The 11,878-nt window shown below is 35.6% G+C and overlaps 1 protein-coding gene across 3 annotated transcripts; it reads left to right on the top strand.

The window, feature by feature from the left end:
• Positions 1 to 7: 7 nt before the first annotated feature.
• Positions 8 to 9,905, top strand: LOC105638530 (zinc finger (MYND type) family protein / programmed cell death 2 C-terminal domain-containing protein). 3 transcript variants are annotated; one of them, XR_016321678.1, is made up of 14 exons: positions 8 to 543; positions 1,288 to 1,347; positions 1,453 to 1,670; positions 1,807 to 1,890; positions 2,133 to 2,266; positions 2,414 to 2,511; positions 4,039 to 4,127; positions 4,197 to 4,311; positions 4,869 to 5,005; positions 5,090 to 5,160; positions 5,602 to 5,716; positions 5,923 to 6,105; positions 7,586 to 7,673; positions 9,226 to 9,905. XR_016321678.1 is itself a non-coding variant. In XM_089723829.1 (13 exons), the coding sequence occupies exons 3-12, from the start codon at positions 1,458 to 1,460 to the stop codon at positions 6,070 to 6,072; spliced, it is 1,206 nt and encodes a 401-aa protein (XP_089579955.1). In that variant the 5' UTR covers positions 8 to 543; positions 1,288 to 1,347; positions 1,453 to 1,457; the 3' UTR covers positions 6,073 to 6,105; positions 6,501 to 6,518. The 3 variants fall into 3 exon arrangements, 2 of the variants coding, with proteins under 2 accessions (XP_089579955.1, XP_012077743.1); XM_089723829.1 differs by lacking the exons at positions 7,586 to 7,673; positions 9,226 to 9,905 and adding an exon at positions 6,501 to 6,518; XM_012222353.4 differs by lacking the exons at positions 7,586 to 7,673; positions 9,226 to 9,905 and having other exon boundaries at positions 9 to 543; positions 5,923 to 6,320.
• The last annotated feature ends 1,973 nt before the right edge of the window (positions 9,906 to 11,878 follow it).

Here is an 11,878-nt window from a genome sequence, read left to right as displayed (position 1 = left end):
TAGAAAACCCAAAATCCCCATTTTACCTTAAACCCATCTCCTCCCTTCTCTTCACGATTGCACCACAGCCTCCCCCTCCACATTCTTTCTCTGATCACCGCCCCAACCAGCAGACCAGCCTTTTACTCGTCACCGTCGCCCTCTCCCTCTCCATTTCTTCTTCAGCTAAAGCATTAACCGAGTGTGGAGCTGCGTTCGTTTTTCCAGTGACGCCAGTCCGTAGCTGGCTGTCGTGAGCTAACGTCCTCGTTTTTAGCTTCTACGACACCGCTCCCTCCATTGTCTTGCCTGAAGTTGCGTCGCAAGTGAGAGAGAGAGCTGCGATTTCGATCGACGCAGCTTGCTCCTTGTCGCTCGATTTTTCAGTGAGTCCAGCTTGGGATCGGCCAACTACACTCCCTCTTTACCTCCAGCATACCTCCGGCCACCTTCCCATCCTTTTCCGGTGAAGTTAGCAGGCGGCAGTAGTGTTAATAGAGCTTAGTTGCAACAGGCAGTCATTTTACCCGAAAAATTCCGATTTTCGGCTTGGTTTGCAGCTAGGTAAGCCATATTTTGTCCTTCTTAGATTTAATTCAAGAATTATTTGACCTTAGTTGAAGGATTTGTGGTATATAATTGAGCTATTGCAGAAGTTTATATATATCTAGCTACTGTTATGTGAATAAGATTAGGAATTTTGAATTTTTGCTCTTTAAATTGGTATATATTCTATATTGAGATGGTTAGATTATTACGTCTATTATAAATTCTTGTGAACAATTAAGGATTCTTTGGGTTGAAAATAGCTAGTTAGCTATATGCTGACGTTTTGATTTTCTGTTAAGGATTTTGATTTTCCTATTTCAAACAGCCAAAACGTAATTTAGGGTTTAGGCCAAAAATAATAATTTGATCTGTTCTGTTTTTTTTTTTAAAACCTTTTTTTGTTCCAAAACTTGTTTTATACCAAAATCAAATGCACGATAGAGTTTGGTTTTTGTTTTTGATTACTATTTTTGTACACCTTGTATATTTTAATTCCAGGTTTGTGATTTTTCTCCTTGCTTTCCTTTTTTTTTTTTTTTTTTAAATCAAAATCTTGATAATGCTTGGATTGTAAATTTCATATGTGAGGTTCACGTTTTAGGGTTTGTAGTTTTTGCTAGAATGCTTGCTAATTACAATCTAGTCAAATGATCTCCAAATAATATTTTCGTTCCCTGGATAAAAAATTGCACTATCTTGTCTGGTACATGTTTTTAGCTTAGACTCTCATGCCTTCGTCATCTTCTTCCTGCCCGACAGTATCTCTGGCCAAAAGGATCAACGATAATTCAATTACAGACGCAAACAATCAAATCACATGTAATATTTCTCTTCAGTCTCTATTATAAACTTTTGTTTGAAAGGAGGTAGTCCAATTTGTTTGCTCTTAATTGCTATCTTTCGTAATTCCTATCAATTAATTAGCTAGCATGGAGGGAGATTCTGTGGAAAGGTTCAAGTCACTCCATATCTCCCCTCTTGATGATGATGGTGATATTGAAGATGAGCAAGAAATGCCTCTTGAAGAAGACGATGATGAAGAAGATGAACAAGAACCGGTAACTCTGGGTTTTGTAGAAAAGCCGAAGAGTAGTTGGTCTCTTCTTCGGCAGTTATTTCCGAGCAAGGCTGGTGGTGTGCCGGTACATTTTTATTGACACTACTTTATCTCTTCAAATAGTTGAAAGAGATACTCTGTATATATTTTGAACTAATGTGGTTGATTTTTAAACAGAAATTACTAAAGGATCTAATCTGTGATTGGTTTGTATCTTGCAGGCTTGGCTGGATCCAATTAATTTGCCATCTGGAAGGTCCAGTGTTTGTGATATATGTGGAGATCCTTTGCAATTTTTGCTGCAGGTACATTTTTTTTCCCATAAATTTTGCTAACTTTGATTATTCTCATATGAGATTTTATAATTCTATAGCTTGTATTGCTTTTGTTCAAGGATTCATATTTTGAATATTTTTGTTAAAATATTTGAAATTTTTTTTCCTGTAATTGTCCTCTTTTTTTTTTTTTTTTTTTTTTTTTTTTTTGCAAATAAGAAGATAGAGGGAAATATTTTTGAAAATAAAAATCTTGTCTATTGAATTTCTAGGTCTATGCACCATTATCAGAAAAGGAATCAGCATTTCATCGAACATTATTTGTTTTTATGTGCCCGTCAATGTCATGTCTTCTTCAAGATCAGCATGAACAATGGAAGCGCAGGCCAGAGAAGTCATCTCGAAGGTATTGTTTGTACAACTGTTGTTGATGTTGTTCAAATATCGTTCTTGCTTTTACAATTTTTATATTGGATCCTCCTCAATTCCTGTAAGGTTTTTTGTGTCTCCTATATACATGCTTTTCTGATATTGTATATAATGCTTTGTAAAGTGTTAAGGTTTTCCGCTGCCAGTTACCTTGCTCTAATCCATTTTACTCAAGTAAGCCGCCAAGACTTGATGGTACTGACAAACCTTCTAATCCTGGAGGTAAGATGTCTTAAGTTATTTTTCTAGTTTCGCTCAGTTTTTTTTTAATCACTTATATCATGTATGTTAAATCTTAAGTTTTATTTATGAAATGAATAAAATTGTGTCTGGATTTTTGGGTTGAAGGGATTTTGATCATCCAGATTCATTGTTTGAAGTACTCGGTCTGTTACTAAATTGGTTTAAAGTCACTTCAATTTGGAATATGTAGATTATGGGATAATCTAGATCTAGATATAGATCTTTCAAATTTGGTAATCAGTTCACTTCTTATCCTTTCAAATCTGAAAACTAGTCAATTAGGTTTTGTAGGCTAAGGGTAGGTATTAAATTTTTGTTTGTCAATCAAGTTTTTTTGGGACTAAGGCTTGATTGTTGGTTAATCAAGTTTTATATGTAGTGCTCTAGAATATGGCACTTATTCCTCTGCTAATGGATAAAGCTTACAAGCGACTGCAAGTACGTATTGATTTAATAACAAAACCTATCTTTATAACCACATGAACCTCAAAAGAAGAAGCTATTTAGTGATATTGGTATATCCCTAAATAATAAGAAATCTTACTCTTGCCTGAATTGAAAATCCTAAATAAATAAAAAGTTAGATAAAATTGCTAAGTGGCATAAAGTTATAAAAGATCCTAAATAATCAAAATATATGAGGACAGCAGATAATCGTTCTTCATTTGCATGGTTGTTTTACTTCACTGTCTTACCTAGAGTTCCTTAGGCATTAAAGATACCAATGTCATGGCTAAGTTGGATTTGCTTTACACAATGCCAAAGGGAGAAGCATAATTGTATTCCTAATCCAACAAGGGCTTAAATGCAAAATAATTATGAAAATATTAAATACTAAACTGCTCCTAGACTATTGATAAAACAGATTGAAGCAGTAATCCAACCCATTCTGGCATTGTAATGAAGTGTGACAGCAATAAAATACAAAATGTTAAGGCGTAAAAAGAAGTGAATTATATTTCAAAACTCAGTGTGAGACATGAAGTTTGTTCCCGAATAACCTTCTTATCATTGAAGGGTGCCAAACAAAGGCCTTAGCATTTCTTTTAAATTCTTTTGATGGATTCCGTCAGCATGATCCATCAATTCTTGTTGAAGTTAAATTAATCTTCAGCCAGGCAATAGCCTAGTAGCTGTGTATCTCTCGACTTGTGAATATACTCAATTTCAAATTGGCCTCCTTGAATATTCCAAAACGATAAAGTCTTGGTCCAATATATGCTTTATCAAGCTTAAGTTTTACATTGTCATGGCAATACAAATGTATGTATTATATATGTATTCTATGATTTAATTTTTCTAGTTTTTAGATCTTATCTTAGTTAAGTGCCATCCTAGAATTATGACTCCTTCCTTCATTTCTACCCCCAAATTACATTAATTCATCTTACCTTTCTGTCCTGGCTTCCTGGATTATATTAGTTATTCACATTTCTATTGTAGTTAAACATTCATATCTTTTCTTCCGTAAAAAGTCCTGATGGCCTTTATGCTTGCTTGTTTTAGTTGCACTCTGTAAATGGTGTGGTACCTGGAAAGGAGACAAAGTTTGTAGCAGTTGCAAAAAGGAACATTATTGCTCACAGAAACACCAGGTGATTATCTTAGTTTTTTGTTTTAAATATATGGCATTCATGTGAATATAGCCTGCTTATATTTTGCAGGTCATGCACTGGCGCTCAGGCCACAGAGTTGAGTGTCAACAACTAAGTCTTTCTTTGAGGCTACCTGACTCTAATTCCAGTAATTATGAAACCATAACAGGGGAGATAATTTCATGTTAGTATTTGCATCTTGAACCTAGAATGTCATGGACAGTCTCTGCATACATGTGTGGCTGTGTGCTTGAGTTTCAGATAGTGCATGACCGCTCTTTTTATTGAGGAAAAAAAAGAAATACACTTCACAATGTTGAATTCAGTTACAGCTTATGCATCTAGGATCATAATGATCTAACCTAGCACCAGAATACCAATTTATTTGATATAATAATTCTTGAACCTTGGATGTTAAAATGGATAGTATCGTCTTTGACATAAAATTTATGCCTGAAAAGCTAGAATCATGAGTGGTTATAGCTATGTGCATACACTTAAGCTATGTTTGGTGAGCTGTAATGGAACATAATGTAATGTAACCAAAAGCATTTCTAGTGTAATGTTTACACTAAAAATGTCTTTGGTTACATTATTATGTTATCTTATGTCTCACCAAACATAATCTCACAGTTTATGTTGTCTGCATAGGTGTAGTGAAGGGTTCTATCAACTTAGATTTGTGAATGATGAACAGTTCTTGGAACAGCCACCTCTAATTTAATTCTGCATCATTTTCAGTTGCTAGCAACACCCTATGGCCAGAGTATGAGATTTTAAATGAGGAAGAAAGTGAATTTGATGGTGAAATGTCCGATAGTGATGGACATAATTGGAGTAAAGCAGACGATACAATGAAATTGTTGGAAAGTTTTGAGGTATCAATTAAATTGCACTTTTGTAATGGAAATATACACATACTTTTCTAAATTGGCTAAATGCTTATTTGACTGTATGAGCAGGGAGACAGTGACAAGAAATGTTGGGTTTCTTTCCAAAATCGCATAACCAAGGCCCCTGAACAAGTTTTGAGGTGACTTGTTGATATGATATGCTGGTGCATTTATATATATTTTTAGAAACTTATATTGAAAACTTAAAGCATAATTGGAAGTTTAAATATTTACTGCATAAGCCATCTTAAGCTGGAATGTGAAGAAGGCTTCATGGGCAAGCGAACAAATAGATGTGTGAGCTTATTTCATTGGGTTACTGATTTCCTCCACTTTGAGATCCGTGGTACAGAATTCACAATCTGTACTTGCTAATTATCCTCATAATCTATGTTTACTGTTCTTTGTGTGTGCATGTATTTTCTTGTAGTGATTTACGGCCCAATTGGATCTCATGAGTTTTCTAGCTTAATTATGTATTGGCAAATCATTTATCACGTGTGATGTTCTTTCTTGGTTTTAATTTTGCCCGTCTAACTTGCAACATTGAAATATTTCGTTCATTTGGTTTAAAATAACAGGTACTGTAGGAATGGTAGTGCAAAACCCATATGGCCTGTGTCAAGCGGCCAGCCTTCTAAGGCTGATATTCCTAATTGCTGCTATTGTGGTGGTCCTTCAAATTTTGAATTTCAGGTATCATATAATGTACCTTTTAAGTGATTTTTTTTTTTTTTTTTTGTCAAATTGGAATATATATAACAAAGAAGCACACAGACATCCATCCACATTGTATTACTTTGTAATGCATTAGAGTCATATGTTGTGTTTCCACATGGATCCAAAAGCTTAGTTAAATATGTACCTCTGAAGTTATAATTCCATTATTTTTGTGGTAACAGATATTGCCTCAGTTGCTTTATTACTTTGGAGTAAAGAATGATGTGGACTCTCTCGACTGGGGAACTATTGTCGTGTACACTTGTGCATCCTCTTGTGAGGCTAGCATCAGTTACAAAGAAGAATTTGCCTGGGTTCAACTCTACTCTTAATCTGGTGATCCATGCCGAATTTGTATTGAAAAGGTTTCTAACCCTCTTTTTTCCTCTAGCTGCTAGTTTAGATAAATAGTACCTCTAGTTTATTTATGTTTGGAGTTTTGAGTTGCGATTCTGCTAGGCTTGATTAGAATGTAATTTTCTTTTACGTTTTCAATGAAAATTATTATATAGTCTTGAAATCAGTGTTGAAGTTACATTTGGGGAAATAATCAATATGAAAATGATCCATTTGGATTTAACTCTTCGCTTTGGACTGTGAGTGTCTCTTTGCTTTTTACAAGTTTTAATTGGATCTAATTTTATAAGTTTGAAGCATTATTCAATATATGTTATGTTATGTCATTCTATAAGGTACAACACCAATTTCAAATTGATTCGATTGAAGAATGCATCATCTGTTACCTGTTGTTTATCATCAGGGTCAGCTTTCGATCCCATCTCTATCAACTCCTTTTACTTTTTCGGGTAAATCAAGCAACTCAAGTGCAAAAACATCAAGACATGCAGCGATGGATTGGTTCACCACGTGCTCCTATTTTACGATTTTTGTTCTTCTTCGATGTGTCCATCCAGTTTGATTTCTGTAACCCAGATGGAGCGTGGTATACTACTATGACTTAGGAAATTAAGTTCTATTTAAATTGTCTACTCTAAACTAGAGGAGAGTTGGAAAATATTCAGAAATAGACAGCATAATAGGAGGGACAGCAACAATTCTACAAGACAAATTTGCATTACATGTAACCTCCTAAAGATAAACATAAAGTTTTCATTTTGTCACCTAAACAATACCAATAAGCCCAATTCCTAATTTTGTCACATAACGAAAATCACCTTCCACATTCATAATCTCATGATTGCCATTCATACTCTTCACCGCTTCCCTCTTCAATTTCTCCAAAAAATACATCTCAATTCGTTTCTCTATGAACTTTGTCAAACATTAGCTAAAATGGGAAGTCCTTGAACAAGAAAAAAAGAAAAGGATATTTATTGAGTTCTGACAATTAGGTATTTCACTGTTGTTCAAGCATAAACACATTTTATGAGATGTAATTGATTAAGCTGTATAAGGCTTTTTGTTTTTTGTGACTTTCCTTTTTCTGACTTCTTCAAGTGTAGTCTGCTTTAATCCGATTATCGTTTTTGAGGTTGATGTTGATTTGTAGAAAAAAAAACACAGTATTCTGCGGCGTGATCTTAACGCAGGCCCTTTAAGCTCAAAAAGAAACGAACAGAATTAAGAAGAAAGGCTCCTCTAGCAATTACTCAATCTGCATATTTTATTCTTGCTGGTTTTATGTTCATTGGCCTTTTTTCTTATGTGGGTTTACTTTAATTTCTGATGAGTGATTTTGGTCGACATTGCTTTTAACATTATTGAAATTTAACAGAAAATATTCATAATTTGTCTTATATTTTTTTTTTTCCAACCAAACAATGGCTATCTGTTTTTGCATATTTCTTATACTTGGATATTGTTTGAAACTGTGAGTTCTTGCAGAAAGCATACTTCAAATGTGCACATGAATGCTTTGATAGGACAAGAAGGCAGACTGAATTGGAAGGCGAGGCAGAGGCTTATTCATTAGGTGAAATATTCAAATGCTCATGCTTTCTTTTACTTTTGAGATAGAAAAACTAGTATGTGTTCCATATGTCACATGTATAGGCATTCCTTCGGTTGCAAATCCGCCTCCATCACATTCTTGGTCTTAGGTGCAAAGCTCTTATATCCAGAAACTGCAATCCTCACTGCAGCCAATATCACTGAAAAGTTAACCAACAGAAATTATGCAATTAGACTTGTTTATCCACGGCAGTTCAAAATTATGCACTAGGGACCTGATCCCCTGTACATCGCTGACTGATCTAATCCTCACTTGATCAGTCCTATCATTATTTTTTCATTCTCTCTTTTCTTTGTCATTAACCAATAAAAGGCTACCTTGTGGTTTTTTCCATATCTCAGATGTATACTGGGGGACTGATCTCTTTATACATAGCCAATGGTATCGCAAACTGCCTTCAAAAATCCCATGGTGACCCAGTTCATCCTAATTTCACACAAATAAGGCAAATCAATATCATAACACAAATAATCAAGCAATGTATTCAACACAAACTGCACCAAATTAATAATTAAACTGCAAACATAAAGATATAATTATGATATATAATTATATATTAACAATAAAATTCTAATATAGAAATGATTATTAAATTAATATTTATACATTTTTTTATATGGTAATTAATTAATGTATGTTAATGATAGTATGCACTATTTATTATTACTCACAGTGATTGGAAAAAACACAATTTTACTCTTGGTTCAAGCTTGGAGAAGCCGAGAAGAGACCTAGACGATCTAAAAGTGATAACAGAATTAAGAGAAAAGCTTCCATTAGAATTTAGATTTAACTTACTTAGTTTAAGCCGCTAGCTAAACATAAAATTATGGAGATTTTGTTGAAAATACTGTAAATTTTCCCCTAAAAATTAGACTTAACCACTTGTTTATTGTCTATAAATAATATATAAAGCTCGTCCATCGGGCAAATTCTTATCAATTAAACTCATCCGTCATTTACGACATTTATCAAAATCTCATCCTCAATATCCAATCACGTGATTTAATTTATATTAAGCTATTCAAATACTCTAATTTTTTGCTATTTAATTATATCTATTTTAATACTTAGCTAATCAAACCATAAAGGCTAAAATGTTCTGTTAATATTAAATTCACATAAATAATTCAATTTGTCATTACCAAAATAAGTTTACTTCACTAACCTACTAGATTAAATTTCTAAGATTATAAAACTCAAATTTAATACTCTTTCTGTTTCGATTTTAAAGTCGAATTTTTAAATTTACGTCAAGTAGTAATTCGAAGGCCAAGTGTGCTTGGATTGCAAAACTAGTTATATATTTGCACTCTACAAGAAAAATACCATATTCTACCTCTTAGGAACTCCGGTCACTAAAGCCACCATAGGTTGTCGTCGCCTCCACCGTTCACGGTTGTCGAGGCAGAGGCAGGTCCCAAATTTTGCAACTCATGTCTCATTTTGCTCCAAATTTTATGTAGCTTACATTTCTATAATCAGTTTATACCAATTATAGAATTGTTTGCAGGGTATCAAAAAGAGGCTAAAAGAAGCAGGGACCAACTGGATCAAGGAGTTGAATAGCGTCCTATGGTCTTATCGAACCACTGCTAGAAGTTCCACAGGCGAGACACCATTCTCTCATGTATATGGTGTAGAAGCGGTCATATAAGTTGGAATTAGAATGCCAAGCAGAAGGGTGCAATCTTAGCGAAGATGACAACTCTGAGTCTTTAAGAAACGAGGCATCAATTAAGGCAGTCGCTCAGCAACAGCAAATGGCAAAATACCACAACCGAAGGGTCATGAAAAGAACGTTTGTAATAGGAGACCGAGTATGGAAGAAAAATAAAATAAAAACAGGATCAAGTGGTAGGCAAGCTGAGCCTAAATTGGGAAGTCCCCTTCGAGATTACACAAAAATGGGACCGAGCACATTCAAAATCAAACCCCTAAACGGATTAGAGCTTCCTCGGATTTGGAATTTAGATAACTTAAAGCATTGTTTCTTGTAAATACATATGGAGACATTAGATAAAAGTCATGTTTTTTTTTTACTTAACTTTGCAAAGCCCCATAGGACCAGGGTGTACTTAGGTGACCCAGGGGACTCGGGAGTATAACATATAGAGGCCCTGCAAAGTTAAGTTTTTTCCTCATTTTTTATGAATAAAAAATAAGATAAAAGAAGAATCCAAAAATCCTACATGTCACACTTCTCACAAGACTCACCAAGTAAAAAGGGCCGAGCCCCTATCAACTAAACATTAAAGCTCTAAGAGAGCAGTTAGAGGTAAAAAAAAGGCCTAAGTAAATAAAAGGGCGGAGCCCCTATCAACTACATCTTAAAGCTCTAAAAGAGCATTTAAAGGCAAGTAATGCCTAAATAATTAAAAGGGTCGAGCTCCTATCAACTACATCTTAAAGCTCTAAGAGAGCATTTAAAGGCAAGCAATGCCTAGGTAATTAAAAGGGCCAAACCCCTATCAATTGTACATTAAAGCTCTAAGAAAGCATTTTAAGGCAAGCAATGCCTAAGTAATTAAAAGGGCCGAGCCCCTATCAATTATACATTAAAACTCTAAGAGAGCATTTAAAGGCAAAAATGCTTAAGTAATTAAAAGGGTCGAGCCCTACCAACTATGCATTAAAGCTCTAAGAGAAAATTTAAAGGTAAAAAATGCCTAAGTAATTAAAAGGGTTGAGCCCCTATCAACTGTACATTGAAGCTCTTAGAGAGCATTTAAAGGAAAAAATAACCTAAGTAATTAAAAAGATCGAGCCCCTATTAGCTATTCATTAAAGCTTTAAGAGAGCAGTTAGAGGCCAAAAATGCCCACATAAATAAAAAGGCCAAGCCCTATCAACTACACCTTAAAGCTTTAAGAGAGCATGCCAAGGCAAAAATGCCTAAGTAAATAAAAGGGTCGAGCTCCTATCAACTACATCTTAAAGCTATAAGAGAGCATGCCAAGGCAAAAAATGAAAGTTGGCTCGGCCTCAATAACACTTGAGTCAGTGAGAATAGCAAGCTCTAATATGTTTGATACTTTAGGATCTCCTCCAAAGCCAAGAGGCACATCCCTAACAGAATCTTGCATAACACCTCCCGAGACGTCCACCTCCCCAGCCACTTCTTCCTCATCATTCAAGTTTTGATATGCATCAATTTGACTGACAAAGCCCCCATCTTCATCAGGAAATCTCGATCGAAGCTTGGCCATAATCAAGTCAAATTGATGCAACAGCATGTCATCAGATCGCATGGCCACAATAGCAATGTCCTTTGCCCGAGCAAAGTCAGCTTGGAGTTAATGAATGACAATGATATTCTCTTTCTCCTACTTTGCCAATTGCTCCACCCGGGCACTAAGCTAGAGAGAAGAATCGAGGTGCATGTCCCTTTCTTTGGAAATGAATCAAATCTTATCTTTGAGCGCCCCCACAAAGCGGCTATGCTCTATTGTCTAGGACTAGATAGAGTGGTCCAGCTTCTCGACCTTAACCTTCTCGGCCTTCAAATCCTCAGTCAAAGTAGTGACCAACTCCCACGACTCCCGTACCCATCGACGGGTATCATTATGGGCGCTCACTAGCTAAAACAAGCAAAGGCAAAAGAAAGCATAATAAATAAATAAATGGATGAAAAGAAATAAAAAAATGTATGAAAAATATGAAAAGTATGAAAAGAAGTACCATCAGAAGCCCAATGTCAGTATGATCAAAGAATGATTCCTCTTCCAGACCCTTTAATCGCATCAAGTCAGCAGGAAGGGCACATTGGGCAGCCAGAGCCCGAGCAACTTAGCCGTTATCGATCGAAGCATGCTTCCCATGCTTCCTCCTTATTGCAGTCTGCAACTCAAGACCTTTTTCAGAAATAAAAGAGTGAAGCTCATCATCACCACCTCGCTGCCGCTTGCCCCTTCTCTTGGGCTTGGTAGTTTTTCTGTGAACGAGAAGAATAGTTGGAGGGCTAGAGGCCCCCACTGTGGGAGGATCAGAGGAAGGTAACTCGAGCATGGGAGGACGCATAGGAGACACAATGTTCGCAACCTCCGAACGCCTTAGGGCAATAAACGGGGTATCCGAGCTTCCCCTAAGGCTCCACCAGACCGAGTCGCAATCAACCGATCCTGGTCCAACAACAGGCGTGCCTTCATCTCCTTCAACAATTTAGG

This window comes from Jatropha curcas, chromosome 7, assembly GCF_041381405.1.
Source record: "Jatropha curcas cultivar XTBG-Jc1 chromosome 7, XTBG_Jcur_1.0, whole genome shotgun sequence".
NCBI lineage: Eukaryota > Viridiplantae > Streptophyta > Magnoliopsida > Malpighiales > Euphorbiaceae > Jatropha > Jatropha curcas.
This window is presented reverse-complemented; position numbering and strand designations above follow the sequence as displayed.